The 25,498-nt window shown below is 40.6% G+C and overlaps 1 protein-coding gene across 1 annotated transcript in view; it reads right to left on the minus strand.

Moving 5' to 3' along the window:
- Positions 1 to 25,498, minus strand: part of RASGRP1 (RAS guanyl releasing protein 1) — a 118,703-nt gene that overhangs the window by 39,572 nt on the left and 53,633 nt on the right. The window contains exon 3 of the mRNA XM_072622977.1: positions 5,958 to 6,063. Coding sequence (XP_072479078.1) covers positions 5,958 to 6,063 — 106 coding nt within the window. The remainder of the gene's footprint in view (positions 1 to 5,957; positions 6,064 to 25,498) is intronic.

The raw sequence follows: 25,498 nt of genomic DNA on the forward strand, positions 1-25,498 counted from the left end.
TGGACATGACTGAACAACAAAATATTTCAGGCACTGTGTTAAATGCTAGGGATGTAAAACCTGCAAGAGATAGTTCCTCCTTTCAAGGAGGTCATGATCTAACGGTAATCAAAGCAGATGAGGAAGCAGATATAACAACATATATAACAACTCTTCTTGGGTGAAGCTGGACAATAAACAGGAGAAAGTCTAGGGGTTCTCTCCAAAACAGAGAAGGAAACAAACATTTATTAAGCACCTACTATGTGCCCAGCACTGTGCCGAGCACTTTACAAACATTATCTCATTTGATTTGATACTTACAACCCTCTGAAGTAGGTACCAATATTCTTCCCATTTTACAGTTAAGAAAAATGAAGCAGAAAGAGGTTAAATGATTTACTCAAGGTAATACAGCTAGTAAAAGATGAAAGAAAGACGAGAAAACTGTGGCACCATCCTGTAAGAGTGGTCAGCGTGAGCTGGGGCTGCCAAGAAATGCTTAAGAAAAAAAGAAAATTTTTAAAAATAATCTATATTGATAGAGCCTATATCAGATTGCATGGCGTCTTGGAGAGGGAGAAAATTTCAAATTTATGTAAGTGAATGTTGAAAACTAAAAATTAATAAATTAAATTAAAGAAATCAATACATTGAAAAATCTATATTGAAGGATCGAAGAAGGGGCAGGGCTGTCGCTCAGGATGCAGGGGAAGATGGGAATAGATGACAGAGAGAAGTTCACGCTGCTCCACTTGCTTGTTTATTTTTTCTGCTAAGGAAAGAACAGAGCAAAAATGGCTAATGAGGATTTGAACCCCAGATAAATAGGGAGACAAAGCACCTGTAACTACCCTTTAAGAAATCAAGTCAGTAGGTGCCAATGAATTACAACCTCTGCTGCTAAAAGAACCGGCAGATAAGGTTTTGGAGACATTTTCAACGATCTTGAAGAGATTATGGAGAACGGGAGAGAAGGTCCAGGACTGGAGATAAGAACAGATGTTGTTTTGATTTTAAAAAGGGGAAAGAGAATGAATTCTAGAAACAATAGACCAGTGTGCTTATCTCTGACTCCTGGAAGAAGTATGGAGTTATGGTGAAAGAACATTACTGAAAGAAGCAGTGGTGGTCACCGAGACCCAGCATGGTTTCATCGGGAACAGTGTGGATTGTTCTGTGCCAGAATCTCTTTGTTTTACTTTAATGATGGACAGAATACAGTAAATCTAATTTACTTAGATTTCAACAAAGAATTTGGCCACTTCTCTCATACAATTCTTGTGGAAAACATGTGGGTTGGATGATACAGTTGGGTGAATTTGAAACTGTGGTAATGACTGGCTCCAAAACATAGCTAGATACAGCTTAATGCCAACTTGCAGCGAGCTCTTTAGGTAACATGAGCTTACTCCTGAGGGGTTTAATGTTTTCCATCCATGTCCTGGCGTAGATGGCATGCTTATCAAACTACAGATGATATGAATGTGGTCAGGACAGATAACATATCAGATGATAGGCAAGATCCTCAAAGGTTAAAGTACTGGGGGAAAATTCACTGAGTTGCAATTTAATGAGGATGAATATAAAGTTTTATGGCCAGGTTAAAAAAAAAAAACAACTTCCTAAGTACAAGATGTAGCTACCGTAGCATTTCTTAAAAAAAAAAAAAAAGATGTGAGGGTTTAAGTATACCAAAAACTCAATAGAAGTTAATAGTTTGATATGGCAGTCACAAAAATCTAATACAATTTTAGGCTACATTGGAAGTTTCCAGAAAACTAAGGAGGTGATAACCTCCGCTGGACTCTGCCTTGGTAATACTATATCTGGAGTACTGAGTTCAGTTCTGGGTACCACATTTTAGAAGGACATTGATAAGCTAGAGAGAATTCAGGAAGGGAGGAAGGGAGGGAGGGGATTAGCATTTTTTAATCTCCTACTAAGTGTCAGGCATGGTGCCACTGGGGATACAAAGAAAGGCAAAAGGCAGCCCTTGCCTTCAAGATACTCACAATCCAAGGGGAAAGACAATATGCAAATTATATAAAACAAGATATACCTGGATAAATTAGAGATGATCAATAGAGAGAAAGCAGTATAATTAAGGACTAGGAAAAGCATATTCTAGAAGGTAGAAATTTTAGCTGAGACTTGAAAGAAGCCAGGAAAGTCATGAGGGAGAGATGAGGAGGGAGAGAATTCCAGGCAAGGGAGAAACCAGAGAAAATCTCCAAAGATGGGAGATGGAATGTGTTGTGTGAGGAACAATATGGAGGCCAGTCACTGGATATCTGAGAACATGGGGGAGAGTAAAGTGTAAGAAGATTAGGAAAGTGTATGTACATGTGTGGTGGTGGGGGTGGGGGGTGTCTTCAAACAAAGTTGACCTCTTGACAGATGTATTGTAGGAGACATTCTTGTTTACGTAGGTTGATAGAATTGGCCTCTGAAATTCTCTGATTCTGTACTCTGAAATTGAAAGTTCTGAACATTTTGCTTGATATATCAAAAAATAGATATTTATTGTGCAAGAGAGTTTAACTTTTAGTATTATAATATATGGATTTATAAGAAGTAATATTTAAAACGACCCCTCTGTTGGTTGTACTCTGGGTGACTGCCTATGCTGCCTACCCTTAGTCTCAACTCTCATAAAAGGGCCCACATACAAAAACCAACTCCCTTTCTAACTACCTGTTTGACCTTGTAAGTTCTTAACCTATCTGGAACTTATTTTTTCCTGAGGTATGGGCTTAGCTCAGAAGTTCTTAGAATGTAGTCCAGCTTCCCCTTTCAGGGAGTCAACAAAGTCAAAACATTTTAATGTCTTTAATTTCTAATACAGTAAACACTGATACATTACATAGATAAACACAAGCTCTTGGGGAGGAGGACATCAATAATTTTTAAGAATGTAAAAGGGACCTGAGACTAAAAGGTCTAAGAACTGCCAGCTTAGCTATTCTCCTGAAGTCACAACCTCATTGAGTTCCTGGCCAGAGGAAACAAAACACACAAAAATCCAAGTAGTGAGGGAATATAGCTTTTAAGCTGCTTGAGTCAGCCTGGGGCCATTTTATAGTCACAAGGCATGTGAAGAAATGGATATTTGCCAGAGGAGGGACAGAATATGGGTGCTCAGAGCCCTGACTCATTCAGTTTTCTGCAGCTCAGAGACCTCACCCTTCTTAGCTTACTCCTACACCCCACCTCCCGGTGAACACTCTTTGGTCACTTTCCAAATGTTCTACCTGGAGTCTTCAAGGCATTTGAACTATGTGAGGTCTTGATTTTTTTTTTCTGCAATGGAAAAATGCAAAACCAACTGGAGCGATGGACTGAAAAATTCTTATACTTGGGAGTGAGGACTGGATTTGGAAACGTCCTGCATCAAGGGCAAAAATTATTCTTGCTTGGAAATCTTAAGTTTCTCTCTATGTGGCAGATGTGATCAATCTAGCCTCCCTTCTAGGGGGCATGCCATGATGAAAACTGGCACATTAGTGCATAATAAGCTAGGAATGTAGAACAATAAACAACATTCATATGGTATTTTTAGGTGTGCAGAGCATTTTACACATAGATCATTTGAGTCTCACAACAGCCCTATGATGAAGGTATTAAATGTATCAACCCTATTTTTCATGTGACCAAACTGTGGGACAGGAGATGTTAAGTGATCTTCCCATGGTCATTTAACTAGAAATGGAACTTTAACTTGGTCTTCCTGACTCCCAGTTAAGCGCTCACTAGACAGGAAAGATTCTGAGGGACTTCTCTCTGTCAAAACATTCAGGGTCCATTCTTGGCTACTAAGTGACTCATTGGGTCTCTGGGGTTTTGGGGCAGTTGTCCTATTTTACTGTTGGTTAAGTCTCAAAACACCAGCCTCTTTCTATTTCAGGGATCACATCTGGCAAATGAAGCAGTTTTGGGGTGGGGGTTAGGGAGTGAGGATAGAGAGAGTACAGGAGTATCTCCTGTCTATACTAGTTTTGCACCCAGAAAAAAAAAGTCAGAGAAACAAACAAGGCCTTCTTGGGCACTTGCCAGCCTTCCTGCGTGAGCCTGCACGCATGATACAAGCTGTTACTTCTAAAGCTTGTGACATCTGCAAGCTTTCTTCAGTCTCAGCCTTCCTAAATAAATGGGAAAATTGAGAAAAAGGATGGGCATGCTACAGAAATCTACCATCTGAGAAGTGGAAATATCTCTCACATACCACCTTCCCACATCTCCCAGTCTACATCCTTGGGGTATGGAAGAATTTTGGCTGAGTTAGTAGAAAAGAAATCTTTCATTTCTCTTAGTATCCATATGCATGAAAAGGTCCAGGGATCACTGCTGGATTTCTGCAGCAACATTTATTCACATAACAAACATGAAGGTGTACGCTACAAAGTGGGCAAAGATTTTAAATATCCTCAAAGAAATTTTCATTGAACTGTGCTCCTGAAATCTGATATTCTGAATGACCTATTGGAATTACCCTCCTTGGTCTGCTGAAAAGTAAGAATGATTAAACCTGGACATGGACCCATGACATCATCATCATCATCATCGACCAGTCAGTCAATAAGAAGTTTTTAAGGGCCTACTGTTTGCTAGACACTATGCTAAGGGTTCAGGGTGGGGAACTTGCAGCCTCAAGGCCACATGTGGACCTCTTGGTTCCCAAGTACAGCCTTTTGACAGAACCCAAACCTCACGGAACAAATCCCCTCTAGGTTCCCAAGTGCAGCCCTTTGACTGAACTCAAACCTCACAGAACAAATCCCCTTATTAAAAGGATTTGTTCTGTAAAACTTGGACTCAGTCAAAAAACTGCACCCAAGGACCTAGAAGATCAGTTCCAGTGGATCTTAGCTCTAGAACTGGAAGGGAACTCAGAGTTCGCCCCATCAACTCCCTTTCATTTTACAAATGAAGACACTGAGGGACGAGAAATAATTGGCCCAAGATGACACAGCTAGTGAATGTCAGAGATGAGATCCGAACCCAGGTCTGCTAACTCCAAGGCCACTGTCTTTTCCCCGGAACCAATAGTTCCTGAACAAAGAAGAGAAGGTAGAAAGGTAGAAAAGATACTATCTCTGGAAGCAGAGGACCTAATCCCACCGCTCACATTTTCTACCTCTGTGACTTCTCTGGGCCTCAGTTTTCTCATCTGTAAAACGAGGTCATTGGGTTAGCTTAACCAAGTGTGATGATCCTCTGAGTCTGTGAACTGAGGTGACATCACTTTCTTTATATGTACTTCCTCAGGCCAGGTAGAAAGCATTAGCTTATTCATCTTACCCTTCAGGTCATGGGTAACATAGACAACCTCACCTAGCAGGCTTTAGACATGTACTCCAGCTAATCTCATTACAAACTCCACTTGTGTTGCCAAGAGCAGATCCTCAGCTTGTGGGGAGTCTTAGGGAGAACTCTGGTGCTCCTAAGTGACTTTCTGGGAAGGGAGACTAAAGAATAGCCATGTAGAAGTACCAAGGTCAGGAGGCCCAAATCCCTGGACACAGAGGAGCAGAGCAGTCACACACTCCTCTGGTTTGTATCCTACAACACCTCACATCACATCATCATCACCTCCTGCAGTAATATTTTCAAAGCTCTTAACACAGTGCCTGGTACATAGTAGGCTCTTGTTCAGTCATTTTAGTCATGTCTGACCCTTCATGAACCCCTTTGGGGTTTTCTTGGCAAAGATACTGGAGGGGTTTTCCATTTTCTTCCCCAGTGGATCCATTTTGTCAGACAGTCAGAGGTTAAGTGCCTTGCCCAGGGTTGCATAGCTAGGAAGTGTCTGAGGCTGGATTTGAACTCATATCTTTATGACTTTAGTTCCAGTGCTCTATCCACTGAGTCACCAGTTGCCTCTATAATAGGTACTACATAAATATCTATTCCCTTCCCTTCCCTCCCTTTCCCCTTTTTACCCAGCTTGAAAGCAGAAGTTAGGTGTTAAAGGATATAGAGTGATGAGTTTTTGGAGCAAGTCGGTAGAGGAGATGAGAAGACGGTGCATGGTTAGCATCACTTGTAGCAGCTGGTTACTCCGACATAGATTTCCATCTGTGTCTAGAAAAGTAAATTGAAGCATATGCATTAGGCATTGGAAGGAGAAAGGTAACCCAACAGAAATACAAGCCCGTTATCAGGGCATGGGTTTTTTTTTCAAGTTTTTAAATTTTTTGCAGCCTATGCATACCTCCCCCTCACTCCCTTTTCCCCCTCTTGCCTCTTTCTACCTGACCCTACCTCAGTCTTTATAACCCCCATCATTTGGAATGTTTAACTGCTTAGTAAAATCTCTTTCTGAAGGTGACAAGAGGCAGGGAGAAGAGGGAAACTCTCATCAATCCATTTTTGGCCTTCGTCACCAGATGGCTGGTGAGGGAGGAGGATGGGGCTGATGGTAAATGTGGGAGCTGGGGGTTATTTGTGGAATCCGCTAACCTATGGTCTGTCAAATCTCCAACAGCATATGCAGCTGAGGACTGATGGTATCCTTTTCAGCATTCTGCATTCTTAGTCCAGCCTGGAACTCCATTCTGCACTAGAATTCTGCATACTGGTTTTGGAAAAAGCAGCTCAATCTGTTGATTGGCTAATAAGGAGGATAGGAACTCTTAATCATAAATACTCAAAGTTACCAGGTCAAGAGCCTGACATTCCTTTCCAGACCTCATTCAAAGTCATAGGGGAAATAAAGAAAATATCGTTTTCTGAATTTTAGCAAGTGATCAAGGACTCAGTGCATTAGCCGGGCTTAGGATGCAGGAGTTTGGGTTCAACTTAATAATTGGTTTCATCACTTTGTTTTCATCACCAACTTTTTTATTTAAGGTCTGTGGATTGTGTAGCTTTGATTGGTTAATACACATATTTTACTCTCCCAGTGTTACTCTTTTAAAAATACCAAAATATGACTTTATTTTTCTTGAGTATTCACATGGAATAAATTACATTTTTTTTTGTGCAAAACCTTTGTGAATTATTTTGAGCCACAGAGATAGGATAGTACTGTTAAATGACTTTCATTCGATTCAAAATTTGTTGCTGTCTACAGAGCACCATGTGAGGTCTTAACATCATAGATTTGGAGCTGAAAGGTACCTTGGAGGTTACTGAGTAGAGCCCCTGCATTTTATGAATGAAGAAAAGGAAGTGCAGAAGAGTTAAATAACTCACCAGGGTCACTTAAGAAGGACCTGAGGCAGAAAAATTGAACTGAGCTCTTCCTGACTCTAGGACTAGTGGTCTATTCACAATGCCACCTAGCTGCTTAGGTACTGGGGAATGTAAGCAGTTTGGGCAAGATTTTGTCTGTCACTGTCTTCATGGAGCATATATTTCAGGATGATAATTGATGCCCAATGGAAAACAATTGAAATCCGAAGGAAAACATCCATTGATAATTTCCCCAAAGTACCATCACCACTAGGTATGTTTTCCTTATATGATTCACCTCTGACCACCAGCCCTGGACTTAGCTCCAGACCCACAAAGGACTGAAATGGAGAATACTGAGCAATGGAAGCCCTTGCTACATGTTGCCTGGGACAATAGGTTCATACCTAACCTTTCCAGCTCCATCTGGATGTAGAATCTGTAGAAACAACAACCACTTGGATCTCCTTCACCATGTAATTTTCCCAGTGTTCATTAACATCATTCTTCACATTTCTTATGTCAGCCAATTGACAGAACTCTACACTTTACACTAGAATTCTAATTGGAAACTATGGTCCAGTTTAGTCCGTAGGTTTCTCCATACTTTCTTTTGTCCTTGTTGTATCACTCCTGCGATCTCTCTGGTTACTCTCATCGCTGTCCAGCCTGGCCATATCCTTCCTCAGTCCTTTCCTATCTCTTTCTTCCCTTTCCACTGGGATCCCATTCTATTAATGTACATCCCTTCCTCCTATAAAAGTACTTTGTTATGTAAATATTATTTTCATTATTCTCATACTCTTTTTATCTTCTGATGCCCACAGAAACCTGACTTTTTTCTAAAAACATCTAATCTCTTGCCATCCTCTCCACTGGTGACACATTGGGCCAGGAGCTGGCATACCTCTTACTCTTCACTATCATTTACAGAACTTTTTAATGATCAAGCAGCTTCTCTTCCTTTGAAGTTCACTTTATCCATCTTCATCTCCTCGTTAAGATTCTTGATGCTATCAATGACTGATCTCCATGTCACTCTCCCTCTTTTTGTCACCAACATTATTTGGCTTCCTCTTTCCAACCCATTCCCTGCTTTCATCCTCAGTGACTTCCACATTCAGCTTAATATTCCTTTGAACACCTTGATTTCCAAGTTCATCAGCCTTCTCAACTCCTGGGTCCCATGGCCATTGGCGAGGGGGAGAGACACTGTCGAAAAAGGAGGCCTCTTTGCTTGCCACCACCAACTGCCATCAATGGTCAGGTAAGCCAAAGAACTCCTGGAGGATCGGATCCTCCTTCCCTCAACCCCTCGCCTGCCCAGACACCTATAACTATCATCTTAGGACACAACCCCTGAGGACACTGGACCTGACAGCTGCTTCTATAGCATCTCTAGTCACAGCTATTGAAGTCTCAGAAGGAAAGTTTTAGAGTCCTTGGCATGATCAAATGGTTTAATGTCAGAAATGGATATGATTTTTACTAGTAGTGGTAACATTAAAGAAGATGCATTACCATCTGATTTGCTGTTGCACCCTAAGGAGATGGGGCTTTTCCATCTGATATGCAGCTGAAACCTCCTGTATATGTTATCCTCCTCATTAGAACACGGGCTCCTTGAGAACAGAGACTGTCTCCACTTTTCTATTTGTAGGTCCCCTTCCCCCCACCGGGGCTTTGTACATAGTAAGTGCTTAAGAAAAGCTCATTCATTCGTTTCCTCTCCATCACAGTCACCCACAGAGGTGATCACACCTTAGATTGACCATAACCCTGACTGTTTTACCTTAATGATCTTAGGAAATTCTCCTCACTGACCATAATCCCCTCTCTTTCCACTTCTCACCTGCCTCATTCTTCCTTCTAGGCACTTCCTAAGACTGTTCTTCCACATTCCCTTGTCCTCTAGTGCCTTCATTGCTGTCTATTTTTCCAATTCATTACTCCTGTTCCAGCCTCCGCTTTCCTCCCTTCAGGCTGGAGAGAATCCTTTCTGTAAATCACAGCCCTCTCTACTACCCTTAAACCCTTTGCCCCCTGTCCTTCCAGAATTCATACCTTATTACCCTCAACCCTAGACTACACAACTACCTGCCTTCCCTGCCCCAACTCTTGAACTGAAAAATGACTTCTAGAAGAAGCCATGAAACCTTGGAGCCTTGGTCTACCCCAAACTCATGTTGCCTAACTTCAGCTGGGTCCTTCCTTCTCCAGATCAACTCTTTTAGCCATCTCTGATCAACTCTCACATTCCCAAGAGTCCAAATTTTCTAATTATTTTCCATCCACAAGCTTTCCATCTTTATACCTCCTGTCTCTAGCAGATGAGCTTATTTGTTTTACTGAGAGAATGAATTTTTCTTACGTATTTTATCTCATATCTTTTATCAACTAGAGGCAGCTAGGTGAAGCAATAAAAAGAGAATAGGTGCTGGAATCAGGAAGACTTGAATTTGAATGTGGCCTCAGAACTAGCTATGTGACACTGGGCAAGCCACCTAACCTTTATCTGCCTCAGTTTCTTCATTTGTAGAATAGGGACAGTAAAAGACTTACCTCTCAGGGTTGTTGTGAGGATTAAATGAGATAATATTTGTAAGGAATTCAGCACAATGCCTGGCACACAGTAGGCACTTAATAAGTGCTAATTTCTTTCTTTTATTCCACAAGTGAAAAATCTCTGTTTTCACCCATTCTCTCCTACTTTGCCTCAGTCTTAGGATTGGGTGGCCCTTCTCTTTAACAAGGCTAAATCCCTCTATTTTTGCCCTTCATCCCATTGCCTTTGGAAGTGCTCTCTTTCATCTTCATCCCCTCCTCATTTACTGGTTCCTTCCCCATTGTCTGCAAACATATCCAATTATCCCATTCTTAAAAAGACCTTCCCAAGATGTGGTCCTCTTCTCCTCTCAAAGAGTAGTCTACACTTGCCTCTTCATTCCTCACCATCCATCTCTCCTTAAGCTCTTTCAATGTGTCTTCCAATCCACCTTTCAAATGAACAGTCTCTCAAAGATTACTCATGATTATCTATTTCCCATGTGTGGGTCCCTCATTCGTGATCTCTATGTAGGATCATTCTCCACACTGATTACATCTATCTATATCTATCTGTCTGTCTATCTCTATCTACATATATACACATACATACAAGCATATACACATATACATATACATACATTACCTATTTTCCATGTATGGGTCCTTCATTCATGATCTCTATGTAGGTTCATTCTCCACACTGATTATATCTATCTCTATCTATATGTCTGTCTGTCTATCTTTATCTATCTATCCACACACATACAATCATATATACATGTATATCCACATACATATACATGTATACACACCTGTATCTATCTGTGAGACATTGCCTTACATTATGGGAGGGGAAGTTTCCATTGCAAAATTTTTTGCCCTATTTAAATTTCATTAAATGCCTTTGCTTTGAACTAATTATGTCTTCTGGTTAACTAGAGAAAAAGTCAACACATATGAAAGAACTCCAGAAGCTCAGTCCAGGGTGAGCATGACTAAATTTATTTTTTTTAAACTTTCACCTTACACGTTTTCTTCCAAAGAGTTTCAACACAACTCATCCTGTGAATCCTCACACCTTCTTTGTGGGGGTGAGGTGGTTTTATATGGTTAAGCACTGAAAAATGATTTACTCATAGAAGGAGAGGAGAAAGAGGGAAAGGGAGAGGATAAGATTTAACTCTTCAGACCTTCAAATCAGACTCCCTGCCAATTTGCCTCTGCCTTCCCACCCCTCTATTTTTCAACATGGGATCATAAAATCACAGTCCTAGACATGGAAGGAATCTGAAAAGTTACTTATTCCAAATCTTTCATTTTAGAGAGAGATATTCTTTTATCAGTTGAAAATGAAATTAAAGAAGATGTATGACCACCACTTGGCTGATGTTTCTGAAGGACCATGGGACCTCTTTATCCAACTTAAAACTATATGTGTTGTCGGAGCTTTTTGAGGGGGGATTGCCTTTTTTTTTTTCTTAAATTGTATTCCCTGTACTTAACACATTTTTTTTTTTGCACAAAGTAAACCCCTATTAAATGCCTTTCCCCCTCATTTATGGTGAAGAAATGGTCTCAGAGAGTTGTGCTTTGCTCAAAGTCACAAAGGTCATCATAAATAACAGAGCAGAGTTTCAATCTCAGGTCTTCAGACTCTAAATCCAGAGTTCTTTTCACCGTACCATGTTGTTTTCCATATGGAAAGGTTTTTTTGGGGTTTTAGAATGGATAGAATGAAATATGTTTAGATCAGGATGGAACCAGTAAATAGGGAGAGTATGAAGATGAGACAAAGAGAGTGTTCCCACAGGAGCTGGGAACATATGTGATGAAGGACACAAATCATGAGGCTTAGTCTTGTTAAAGAGAAAGCGTACTCCAGTGACTCCTAATAGCTTTTGTGTCTGTCCCTGGGGATTGTGTGTATGCTGCATCCATAGGATTGGAGCAGAGTTATACTCTCACTCCCTCAGGCAACCAGGTGGCATGGTGGATAGAGTCCTTGGCCTGGAGTCAGACTGATCTGAGTTCAAACTCAGCCCCAGACACTTACCAGCTCTGTGACCCCGGACAAGTCACTTAACCTGAGTTTCCTCCACTGAAAAATGGGAATAATGATGGCACCTGCCTTCCAGGATCATTATGAGGATTGGAGCAGGCAGTATTTGTAAAGCTCTCAGCACAGCCCCTGGCACATAATAGGTGCTTAATAAACGGTTGTTTCATTTCTTTCTCCCATCATCATCCCACAGAGTTTTTGCTCTTTGAAGGGAAACACTCAGTTTTTAAACTGGCTGACTCTTGGGGAGTGGCTTTAGGAGAAACACTGTCCAAACTGTTCATTTTTATTTGGATATGCTGCTATTACTGATGCTAGATGATTTAGGTATTTCAAAGAATCATTATAATTTTTTTTGTATCCTCAGGCTTATTTTGATGTGGGGTATCATATTAAAGATCTAATAAATAAAATGTGTAATAGCAAAGTGTGCCTGCCTGTCTGCATTACCACCCAGTCCTGCCACCCTCCAGAGAAAGAATTATTTTTAAAAAGTGTTTGAAGCTCACTGAAGCAGAGAAATGTCATATTCTCATACTCTATAGCCCCTTGCTTCATGTTCCTAGAGAAAGGTATCAGACAAGAACCCTTGCTTGAAATACAGCTAGAGAGGGAAGATATTTCACATAAAAGGATCCCTTCCTTATGACACCACACAGTGACCAGTAAGGGCTAAAGACAGGAAATAAGTGCACAGGATCAGTGACCTCATCTGCAAAATAACTAGACTGAATTGGAGATCTGTTCTAGCTCTGAATCTACTAATGATAATGATTAGTGTTTATACCATGCTTTAAAGGTTACAAAGAACTTTACAAATATTATCGCATTTAATCCTCCCAAAAAACCCTGGGAGGCAGGTGCTATTATTATCCCCATTTTACAGATAAGGAAACTGAGGCAGACAGGTTAAGTGACTTGTGCAGGGTCAAAAAGCTAGTAAGTGTGTGAGGATGGATCTGAACTCAGATTTTCCTGCCAAAAGATCCAATCCTATTACAAATCACCATTTGGATTGATCAGACAACAGGAAGTGAAGAGTGAGTTGGGCCATTTTTAACCAGTGAGAACCACTCCGATTAGTATGGCCCAGGACTAGTCTCCCAGGATGTATGTATATTAAGGATAATAAACCTCAGAGACCAGGCATTATTCTCCTCCCCCTCATCCCACTCCAGCCTCGTGCTGGATGGTACAGTTAGACGACTCTTCCTTCCTACTTCTCATTGCTTACTTTTTAATGAAGCAATTTAGAAATATCCTTATTTCCCCAGTCCCAGCCATTCCATCCAATGGATGACAGGGCAATCTCCTATTGGTTGCAGTTGATTCTTTGTCTAAAACTCTGTTAGCTTGAGCCCAGAGGTACTCAGGACCTCTTCCTGGAATTCAAAGGCTGTTTCGTGGCTCTGCGTCTGCAAGCCAACACATTATGTGCTGCTCTCAGGAAAGGGCAATGGGGGCCACATGATGAGACTGTTCCCTGTCAGCACCGGTTCTTTCTGGTTCATGGCCTTTGTTCATGGCCATCCCTGTGTGGCTCCATTGCTCTTCATTCAAACTCTCCCGAATGACCCTAATTTTCTGCTTCCCCTTTCGTCCGGCTCACAAGAGCTCACTTAGACCCTGAGATGCCTAGTCACCCTCCACCTCTAAGCGGGCCTTCTAGTCATTTCCTCATTTGGCTGAATCCTGACAGAGCTGTTCCCCTCCATCTGCTCTGAAATGTTTCCTGCCAATCAGGGCCTTGTGGGAATCAGAAGATGGGCTGAGCTCCAAGACGCTTGGGTCCTTCCTGCTATGTAGCTGATTTTCTTCCTTCTTATTCAACAAGAGATATAGGTATAATCAATTCCTTTATTTTCCCATAGGAAGAGATAGTAGGTGAAGGACCCAGGATTCTTATGTCATGATCTACCCAACATTAAATGCATTGGATTTGTCTCCATTTGTTGTCATGGCCAAAATGTCTGATGGGAGGTTGAATCTTTAATAGACACCCAGAATTTAGCACATGTTCAAGTCCATAACTTTCCTACCATTTAATAATCACTCATATTTCATCTTCCTTGTCCTGTGCTCTGCAACTTGCTACCCATATAACCAGTGACAAGTCACTTATTAACTTCTCTGGGTCTCAGTTTCCTTCACTGAAAAATGAGGGGATTGGATTAAATGACCTTTATGGTCCCTTCCCTCTCTAAAACTGTAATTTCATGATCCAAGGAAGATTAATGCCATCAGTTGTAATGCAAACATGAAAATACACGCATGCCCACCTGAAAGAAACCTGGGAGCCTAATATTCTCTGCCTCTCCCTTCTCTTCTTGTTGAGTTTCCATGGAAACCTATGGGGGTGTGTGGGATGCTGTTTAGGTTCTCTAGGGTGATAGGGGAGCAGGGAGTGGTGAGGAAGGCAGAAGGTAGCATTTGACAGTGGAATCATTGTTAAGTCTCCTTTGGAATCTTGCTAAGTTTCCTAGTATTTTAACTGTTATAGATTTTTCATATGAAAAAGGAAGTTCATGATTCTCAAGGTTGCATCACAAGAGAAAGTCACAAAATTGCATCATGTCCATGCCCTGTATAAAGCTAAGTGATTTCGTCTCTGACGGTGACACCAAAGGCTATTTATTCTCGGGCGAATTCTGCGTATAGTATGAGAAATCACACTGAAAAGTATTTGATATTTCTACAATATGTTATACACCTTATGCTGTTTAATTTTCACAACAACCTCATGAGGTAGATAGAGGATTTGAATATTATAAGTTCCATTTACAGACAGGGAAACTGAGGTTCTGGAAAGGATAACCGACTTGCATAAGGTCACAGAACTAGCAATGTATACAGGAATGGAATCCAGGTCTTTTGACTTCAAGTCTGGGGCTCTTCACAGTATATCACCCTGTCATCTTTAGCATGGTCCAAACCTACAAATTCTGGCTGAAACTGGGGCCAAAATATGACAGCCAGATCTTACCTGAAGGGTGTGAAAAACAAATGGTCAGTTGAAAATAAACCCTTTGTTGATGGTAGCTGCGGCTGGGTCAGGAACAGTTTGGGATAGGACTATGAATGCCTATACCTTCTTTTATAGTACCTGCTTTAGAAATTTTGATAGCATTATCCTCGTCATCTTCCCAGGATTCCTTGGGAAGGGGAAAACCATATTCATCCCATTTGACAGATGGAGAAAACCATGGTCAGGAGAATGTAAAATAGGAAAAGGCATTGCAATGTACTGGAAAGAGGACCCATAGGGGCAGCTGCTTGTTACAGTGGATGGAGACAAGAGGACCAGAGTTCAAATCCCTCAGGCACTTAGTAATTATGTGACTCAGTTTCCTCATCTGTAAAATGGGGGTAACAACAGCATCTACCCTCCAGAGTGATTGTGATGGTAAAATGAAATATTTGTAAAGCACTTTGCTGACCTTAAAGGACTATATAAAAGCTAGCTAAAAAAAACTGGTTTCAGAAGAGGCAAATCACTCTGTCTCTCTCTGTCTCAGTTTTCTCATCTGCAAGTTCAGAACTACAATAGTTGAACCCTATCTCTGGAAAAGTCATGGTAAGGGAAATACTCTGTAAACTGGAAAATTCTGGGTTATTGCTTGCGGTCATTGTTATTTGCTGTGAGTCAGACTGCGTAGTCTAGAGGAAAGCACTGGGTCTGGCCTCAGGGGACCTGTTCCACTTGGAGGCAATTTCTCTGGGTCTCAGTTCCTCTTCGGTAAGGCGAGGGGGTCAAATTACTGCAATCTGGCTGACTGGTTTTATTCAGGCAAGGTCATGCGGGCAAGACTGTTGGCCCTGGTCTGACCCCACCTCTCCCCTAGCCTCCCTGGCCCCGGGCACCCAGGGCTCTCAAATTTGCTCAGGCAGCACCCCATGTTCTTGACATAGCCTGGCTTTCCCTCTACCAGTCTCCTGTTTCATTTCCTTAGGACCTGCTACATGACTGGTTAGCTAATCTGATGGACTAATTCTCCCCCCAGGTATTACTAAATGGCCAGTAATAACTTAATGTGTTACCCTTCTCAGGAGAGGCAGTAATTCCAACCAACAAACACTGAAGTGTCCATTCTGGACTATGCTATCCTGTGCTTGGGGCTGGTAACACAGGATTGAAAAATAATGTATTCTTGCCCCCAGGAAGCTTACATTTTAGGGAAGATAGAACCCCTACTCAGATAAGGATCCTACAAAAGTGCAACATTGTAGAGAAGGTGCTCTCTTCCTGGAGATTCAAAGCTCTTGGGGCCAGTGATGTCAAACTGGAAGTGAACTTGGGGACCACTGAACCACATATAAGGATCTCTGAGGCTGCATACTGACTTAGAAAACACATATTAACATTATCTATGTCCCATTGAATTTTATTTTCATTTATTTATTTATTTTAAATTAAATTACATGATTCATTTTCCAATGTTCTACAATCACTTCCATATATCTTAGATTTTTTTCTCCTCTCTCCCTCCTCCTTCCCCCCTCCCTCCCCACTCCCTCCCTGCCATGGTGTACAATCATATAGGTTCTGTCCTACTGAAATTTGATGTATTTTGTTAAATGTTTCACAATTACATTTTCATCTTCCCTGGAGTATTGCAACAGTACGTGACCCAGGCCTGCTTGACATCTCTGCTGTGGCCATGGGTTCCTTCCTTCCTTCCTTCCTTCCTTCCTTCCTTCCTTCCTTCCTTCCTTCCTTCCTTCCTTCCTTCCTTCATTCCTTCCTTCCTTCCTTCCTTCCTTCCTTCCTTCCTTCCCTCTTCTTTCTTCTTTTCTTTTAGGGAGAGGGCAAATCAGGGTTGGGTGACTTGCCCAGGGTCACACAGCAAGTATCTGAGCTCTGATTGAACTCAGGTCCCCCTGACTCCAGGGCCAGTGTTCTATCCATTGGGTTCTTAATTGTTTTTGCTTCAAGGACCATTTTGGCAGTCCGGGGAAGCCTATGGATCCCTTCTCAGAATAATGTTTTTAGATGCATAAAATACATAGGATTACAAAGAAACTGTTTATATTGAAGGACAATAATCAAAATATATTAAACAAACAAAGGAGTTCACAGCAGACTTCAGGTAAAGAATCCCTTTTCTAGGAAAATGCTGAAGAGAAAGTGAACGCTTTCATCTGGTTGGGAAATAGTGGCAGCTAAGTGGTGCAATGGGTAGAGCACTGGGTCCAAAGTCAGGAAGCTCTTGGTTCAAATCTAACCTCCCACACTTCTTAGCTGTGCGACCCTGGGCAAGTCACTTAAGCCTCTTTGCTTCAGTTTCCTCATCTGTAAAGTGAGCTGCAGAAGGAATGGTAAACTACTCCAGTAGCTTTGCCAAGAAAATCCCAAATAGGGTCATGAAGAGTTAGTTAAGAACAAAAACCTAGAGGAGTCTGCACTAGAGTTGAACCTTGAAGGAAGAGAATTTGAAATAAAAACAAAGGGACAGTATTTAAATTTTCCAGGGGTGGGGCTGGGAGATTGTCTGTGTAAAGGCTGGTACCTAGAGGTGGAAGTCAAGTTCAAGGAATCCCTGATAGTTTGGTTTGACTGAAGACTGGATAAGGGGAGAAAACAGGAAATGAGGCTGGCCAGTTGGGTGATCATTGCATCCAGAGAAAGAACTGACAAATAGAAGTATGTACAGAATCATTTTACATACACACTCATTTGTGTCTAATGGTAGTTGAGGGGGGAGGGAGGAAAGGAAAAAAAAGAAATTTATATGATAAATATTATTTATTTAAAAAGAATAGCAAATTGTACATAGTAGATTTGCCATGTCATGTGCAATCATCTTTTTAATTATAAATTATATTATAATTGTTGTAAATTATTATTTATTATGAAAATGCTTATTTTATCCCATAAATTAAAAAAGAAAAGAAAAGTAAAAAACCAAAGAAGGCTGGCCAAGGTAGGCTGAAGCCAGATTGTAGAGGGCTTGAAATGTCAAGATGGAGTTTGTGTTTTGTCCTAGAGGTGACCGGAAGGCTTGACTGTCATCATCATTATAAAGAAAATATATATAGTGTTTTAAGCTTTGCAAAGGGTTTTAACCCAAAAGACTGAATTTCTAATTGTAGAGATGGCAAGCCAGTGCAGGAGATGGTTTGGAGCTGGGAACCTTTCAGCACCACCCACCTCCATCTGAGGCCAGCCCTGCTCTTTGCACCACATCACCTCTCTTGGCAAACCAGGATGTCTAAATATAGAAAAGAGAATTGGGAAGCTGACTGCTTTGGTGACGAGGACATGTATCCAAGCAGAACGTTTTTCTGATTCTACTTATTTGTGGTAAATAGGGACACAGTGTCACAGATCATGTCTACATCTCAATTTAACCATTAGCTGTAAATTCAACTTTTTCTCGAACATAAAGTTTAAGTAGGTCTACTGCTAAGGAAGGAAATGACCTGATTTGGGTTTCACCTTGTATCTCTTAGAGATCATCTGGTCCAATACCTTCATTTTTCAGAAGAAGATATAGGCCCAGAGATGAAAAATAACATGGCCAAGGTCACATATTGAGTTAGTGACAGACCCAGGCCTAGAAACCAAGTCTCTTGTACTGAATTTACTACCCCATGCCTCAATCTTCTCTTGGTTCCTACCAAATCTTTGGCAAATAGAAAACATATGACTGAATAGAAGTGCCAGGGCCTTTGATAATCTTCACCTTGGCTCTTTAGGCTTTGGATAATGAAAGTCACTTTCTCTCTTTTGAATATATTCTGCCCTAATAAGTCACATACACATTTGCAAGTTTCAAGATTTGACCACTGTTAAGGCTATGGGTTGCAAAATGGTGCAGATAGTCTTACTAGAAAGTACCAGTGAATATCAATTAAATTATAGGTTTGGCTAAAAATTTTTTTCCCAGACTGATAGACAGTGTGGTACCCATATGTCACATTATCTATCACTCTTAAATTTTTTTTTTTTGTTAGGGGCAGAACTTGAAGTCAGGCAGATCTGAGTTCAAGTTTTGTCTCAGAAAACAACCAGGTAAGGGCAGCTAGATGGCATAGTGGATAGAGTGCAGGCCCTGAAGTCATGAGGAACAGAGTTCAAATCTGGCCTTAGACATTAGCTGTGTGACCCTTGTCAGATCATTTAAACTTGTTTGCCTTAAAAAAAAAAACAACCAAAAAAAACCAAACTAGGTTTGGTTTAAAAGACATAATTATGTCTCATAATCTCTCAGGGCCCCAATTGCTGAATTACTCAGGAGGCAAAAAGGATTCCCTTACAGCAAAATAGGATCTTTTGCTGTTTTTGTTTTAGTATAATCAAGTGCCTCTGATTACATCTTGCCTTTATCAATCAAGAGTCTTTACTAGGAGTAAAGCACAGAAACAAGAGTTTCTTTAACTAGAAAAGGTATATGTATTTGTACTGTTAGTTATTTTAATGTGATTAAAGATCTTCTCCACCCATTAATGGGCTTGCCCATTAGGGGGAGTTTGATTAGGGTTAGTGGGAAGGCCCAAGCTTTTTGTTAATGAGGCACTGATTCTCAAGGGTTGTGGTGCCCTTTGGCTCTAAAAAGGTTGTATAAATACTCTGGATTGAGGTTTTACTTTGGGGCTTACTGGAAGTGTTTGTTTGGCCAGATGAGGACTCTGGAAAGCTGCTAAAGGGTTCTGGGAACAAAGATGGCAGAGTGATCGGCAATTGCTATCTCACTCCCCTTGTTAACCTTGACAAGCCCAGAGAATATCTCCCCAGGAAAAACCTGGAACACTGGAAGCAGCTGAAGGGGTAAACAGACTCTTAGCCTGTGAGGTTAGGGAGATTGCTAAGAAGGGTCCCTCTTGCTGCAGCTGAAGGGGACCAGTGCAGGATCAGAGCTGTCCCAGACAGCCCCACTTCAACAAACCAGGAGAAAATCCTGAGCCCTAGCAGGGTGAAGCCAGCAACTGCCAACACCCCACCCCAGGCATGCCTCAGCACCCCAAGGAAATAGGGAAGACACTAGTGCAGATGGGATCACCAACTGTTGAGCTTGCCTATGCTCTAGCTCAGCAGAGGAGACCTCCTGTTGCCAGATCACCCCCTCCCCCACACTTAACAAGCTAGCTCCAGGGTAACTGTGGGGAAACTCAAAAAGACCTCTCCTGGCCTCTGCTTTCCAACACCAGCACCAGGCAAGCAGCAACATTTTAGCTTCTAGCTGAAAGAACCAGAGGCCACAACACACAAAGCCTCAAGTTTTAGGCATAAGAACTATGGGACAGGACCCCCCATGCCCTGGATGCAGAGATCTACTTTAAAAGCCAGGAAAAGGGTGATATATGAGTAAGAAGCAAAGCAGAAAAGACCATAGAACTTTTCTATGGGGACAAGGACCAAAACACAAATACCAAAGAGGCCAACATTGAGACTGTACTCCCATTTGAAACTTCAGAAGGGAATATGAACTGGTCTGAAGCACAAATAGCCTTTTTGGAAGAACTCAGAAAGGATTTTAAAAGCCAAATTAGAGAAGCAGAAGAAAAACTGACCAATGACTTTAAAAATATAAAAAAAGAAATCACAGAAGAATTTAAAAGGACAATTGGACAAATGGAAAAGGAAGTACAAAACCTAACTGGAGAAAATAACTTCTTAAAAGGAACAATTGGACAGATGGAAAAGGAGATGCAAAAGTTAACTGGAAGCTGCTAAGGACCCTCTACCCCCAACTTGGAAAACTCAGATGTCTGTGCTTCCTTCTCTGGTAACTATGGTCAGACAGTTGGACCTGTCTGTTGGTGGCCAGGCAGAGGAAGTTATGTCTGTTGATCTTTGATTTCTCTGTATTTTCTTTGAAGTTCAGGGTGCTGACTCCCCTGAACTAGGTGAATGATATATGTATTTGGTTAAAGGAATGATACATGTGCTTCATTAAAGTGATTGTTAATCTCTCAAAAGCTGCCTTTTCTTTTATGAATGCAGATCTAAGAACCTGTGGTACCAGATGCCCCGTGTATGTTGGGGTGCTTACTGTTACACCTTACTGTTGAAATAACAAATCTCCTTTTCCTTTCCCTTCTCCTCCCAAGAAAAATTTCATTTTTCAAACATGTAAAGTGAAACTTAGAAAGATTATGCAATTTGCTTACAAGAGAAAGTTTCAGAGCCAGAGTTTGAACCCAGGTCATCTGGTTTCTATTGCCATTTTCCCATCTCATCAGGGCATATTTAGGAAATACTGCCTTGGGAAACAGTCAAGGTTGTGTGCACCCTTCCCTCTCCTCTGCTGCTATTTATCCTGTGTGCCTGTGTTGTTCTCTTGTGAGAGGACTTGGCAGGGATGAGTAGGGAGGCAGCAAAGAATGAGGGGGTAGTTTCATGTTTTTGTGTTATACTCCTATAAAATCCATCCTGAAAGCTGATGCTTTTGAGAAGTCAGGTCAGCCAAAGCCTGAGGCAGCTCAGCAACCTAAGATTCTTACCATTCATAGACTTGAGAGTTCCATAAGGTTATCTAGTCTAGCCCCTTTATCTTATAGATGAGGACACTGAGACCCAGAGATGTTGCACAGGTAGTTAACAGGAGGGCTAGGATTCAAACTCATGTCTTCTGATGCCTAATCATGTGCTCTTCCTGCTGTACCAGGCTTCCAAACATGGTACCTTCTCTCTTGTCCAGTGACCTAGAGAGCAGTGATGGGGAAATAGGGCCTCCCCACTGACGATAGCATTCAGTCATCTATGTTCTCCAACAACAATATGACAGAGTATAGTCTGTTCCCCAGAACCTTTCTCCACTTAGTCCAGAATCAGTCCAAAGATTCTCCTAAAGACTGCTGCAAATATGACCTAGAGCTATGCCTCCTCCAATTCAACAACTCCTTAGTGATACTTTTCACACACACAAAAGTTCTAGTCATTTAATAGACTCAGTCTTGTTCTTCTCTTAAAAATAACGTAGGGAGATGAGAAAAGGCTAGAAAGTATTAGCCCCCTTTTATGCAGGTCACTTGAAGCCCAAAGAGGTTCTTTTATAAAATCACACTGTTGAGAAATTGGCAGAACCAAGTACGGCATTAATGTCAATTCCCCTGAAACCTGATGACCCTTTGACATTGGCCCAGACTGTCTTTTCAGTACTAGATTTTCTGCTTTTGTGAATCCCACTCTTTTCCTTGGCAGAGCCAGACACATGCATGAATGTATGTGCACATGCACACATGCACACACACACACACATTTCTGGGCATGATTTTTCTTATGAAGCATGAAGTTCTATGTAAAGAACGACCTAGTTATGTTTTGGCTTTTTTTTTTTTTTGGATGAAAGATCACAATCTATAAATGTCTAACTGAGAACATAAGCTGCATGCTGAGAAAAAGGGCTTTTAAAGGCATTGCCTCTACTGAGTAAAGTGCCTGGGTTTCTTGCTTCTCCCTGGAGATCTCTTACTCACTTCTAACGTGCTACCTCCAAAAAAAAAAAAAATCCAGGGGGCCAAGAGGGAGAGGGGGGAATACAAACAGTCCTTTCCAGTTCTGAGCATTAAAATATCAGCCTGCAAGCTCTGGTGATAAAATGAAAAAGGAAGAGAGAAGCAATGATCTTATAGCCAGTGGATAGAGTGCTGAGCCTGGAGTCAGGGAGATCTAAGTTCAAATCTAGCCTCAGACACTTACTAGCTGTGTTACCCTGGGTAAGTCGGTTAAATTCTGTCTGCCTCAGTTTCCTTATCTGTGAAATAAGAATAATGATAATACTTACCTCCCAGGTTTTTGGTGGGGATCAAATGAGGTAATAATTATAAAGTACTCTGCATAGTGCCTGTCACATAGTAAGCACTGTGTAAATGTAAGCTATTATGATTAATTGGATATTAATTGGATAATTCATTTTTGCCTTGAAAGAACCTCAAATATCCAACGAAGTTTCTCTCATTCATTCATTTATTCAATAAACATTTATGAAGTGGCAGCTGTGTGTCAAGACACTATGCTAAGCCTGGTCTTTGGAAACTGCTCCAATAGAGAACCCTAATAATTTTTGCCCACTTCTAGGCCAAAAGAAATATCCAAGAGTTCTTCCATTTATTAAGTAATTTGGTCCAAATAACTGAATAAATATCTGTATCCTACCAACTTAGGAGCTGTTTGAAAAAATGAAACACAAATTAAAAGAAAAAGGTTTTTATTTCATTCTTAAATAACCATAATTACTAATGGGATGAGCCATGCACAACCTCTAAATCCTTGGGATCAAATTGGACACTGTCACCCTCATTTCCTGTCCCACGTTGATTTTTGCTTGGTACTTGGTTTTTATCACAGCAGCTGTGGAAAATGCAGCCTCAGAGGTGTGATTAAAATTATAAATAAAAACATATCTCAAACGTTCAAGAGCTTTATTGAATGAAATGAAGCATGATGTATCTCATGCTAGTATTTTGTGAGTTATTACTATGTTCCTCTTGAAAACTGAAAACTCCTGTGAGGCCCCTGCAACATTCAATTTGGGTACCTCAGCCCTAGCATATTTTAAAAACGTCATGCTGAGCAGGTACCACAACTGAGAAATATGCATATTCCCTTTATTTTCCCATTTAATCATTGCCAAGGTTCTGCCCTAGAGCTAACATTTTATTAAAGTCTTTAACTTCTTTCTTTTCTATCTTAGTTAGATTTATCTAGTTCTAAAAGAAGCATGTTGAGCTCTCCAACTACAGTTAAATTTTGCTTTATGTATTTAGATATTATGCCATTTGGTGTATATCTATAAAGTACTGGCATTATTTCATCGTCTATTGTGACTTTAAGCAAAATGTAGTTTTTTACTTCATCTTTTTTCACTGTGTATAATTTTCTCTTGCCTCATCTGAGATCAGGATTGCTATTCTTACATTTTGGAAATCGCCTGAAGCATAAAAATTCTGCTTCAGCCTTTCATTTTAACTCTCTGTGAATCTTTTTGTTTCAAGTGTGTTTCTTGAAAATAAACTATTGTGACTGGATTCTACTTTCTAATTCATTCTGCTACCACCTTCCCTTTTATGTGTTTGTCCCATTTACATTTGCAACTATGATTGTTAAATCTGGTATTTTCCCCATCATATCTTCTAATACTTGTCTCTTTTTCACTTGACCCCTCCTCTTCTTTTCAAAGGATGCAGAAAAAGCGAAGTAATATGATTAATAGTAGAGTTTTGTAATTGAATTGTTTTCTCCTTGTCCTTGGCCTCTCCTCTTTTCAATAGCTCTATAGCCTGATTTCTGCTTCTTCAACTTTCTTTTCCTCTTTTTTATTCCCCACTTTATTGTACACCCTCTGAAGCTGATGTTTGGGGTTTTTTTTTTTTTTTGATATTTCCTCCAGACTCTGTTTCTTCTTAAAAACCCCCTCTCCCTTCTCTGTCCATGCATGTTTCTTATCAAGTTTTCATGTGTTTTTACACTAAACCCTGTGTTTGTGTGAATTGTCCTTTGTGAGATTCACAAAAAAGTAAGAATCATTAAATTTCTGACTTCTTACCCATTTCCTCCATGTTCATATACTCTTCTTCCTATGTACCCTATTTATATAAAATAGTTAAGCTCCTCCCTCACTACTTCCCTATTCCCTTTCCCTATCCTTTTTCCTCTCTTAAAATAAACAAAATGAACAAAATTGTACCTAGGTCCTGTATCTGTATGTTTCCTAACTCCCTTTATGACCCTTGAAGATAGTAGGATTCTGAAAAGAGCATTTACCTCTTCTCTATTAGAAGCATTGTTTAGCCTCATCCATGCACTCAAACGTAATTTCCTTTTTACATTCTCTTGATTCCTGTGTCTGTATTTCAGAGTATCTACTCAACTCTAGCAGTCCTTTTATATGGCATACTTGAAAGTTCTCTATTCTACTAATGGTCTATTTTCCCTCTGTAGGATTATAATTAGTAGTGTAAGATAAATTATTTTTGTTTATTACGCTTATTATTTTGGTTTTTGGAAGTGTTCTCTAACATTTTTCTCCTTTTTATTAACTTTTATTAAATATTAATTGAGGGATTCTTCATTTTCTGTCAGCAGCTTTGCTTGGTTTGGACTCCATGGAACATCTGGCCTTACCCAGGATAACATCACCTGAAATCTCATCATCATGCTGCTTAGCTCAGTTTTTGAGCTGCTGTTGCTTAGTCTTTCCATTATGTCCTACTTTTCATGACCTTTTTGGGGGTTTTCTTGGCAAAGATATAGGAGTGGTTTGCCATTTCCTCCTCCAGTTCATTTTACAAATGGGGAAATTTAGGCAAACAGGGTTAAGTGACTTACTCAGAGTCACAGAGCTAGTAAGTATCTGAGGCTGAATTTGAATATAGGTCTTCCTGACTCCAGACCCCAGCACTCTATCCACTTCACCACTTAGCTCAGTTTTTGATACTCAACACCTTCTCATCTCCTTCAGTTGCCTCTCTCATCTGATTGGAGGGATGGAGGGTAGAGCACTCCTCCCAAAGTCTTCCTATGTAGAAGGCTATGACCTAAACTTTACAGGTAGCTCTTTACTTTTCATCTGCAGAGAAGTTTTTGCTTCTCCTTGGAAGCATCAAACCCTTTGGTTCTTCCTGCTCCCAGTTCTCCCTAATCTCCCTTCCTTACTTTTCAGCTTCTTATTTTGTGTGATTTTCTCTTCTTATTTTGTGTGATTAGATTATAAATTTTTTGCAAGCAGGAACGACTTTTCTTTTTCTTATGTGTATCCCCAGCCTTGGCACAGTGCTTGGCACATAGCAAGCACT

This window comes from Notamacropus eugenii, chromosome 7, assembly GCF_028372415.1.
Source record: "Notamacropus eugenii isolate mMacEug1 chromosome 7, mMacEug1.pri_v2, whole genome shotgun sequence".
Taxonomy (NCBI): Eukaryota; Metazoa; Chordata; class Mammalia; order Diprotodontia; family Macropodidae; genus Notamacropus; species Notamacropus eugenii.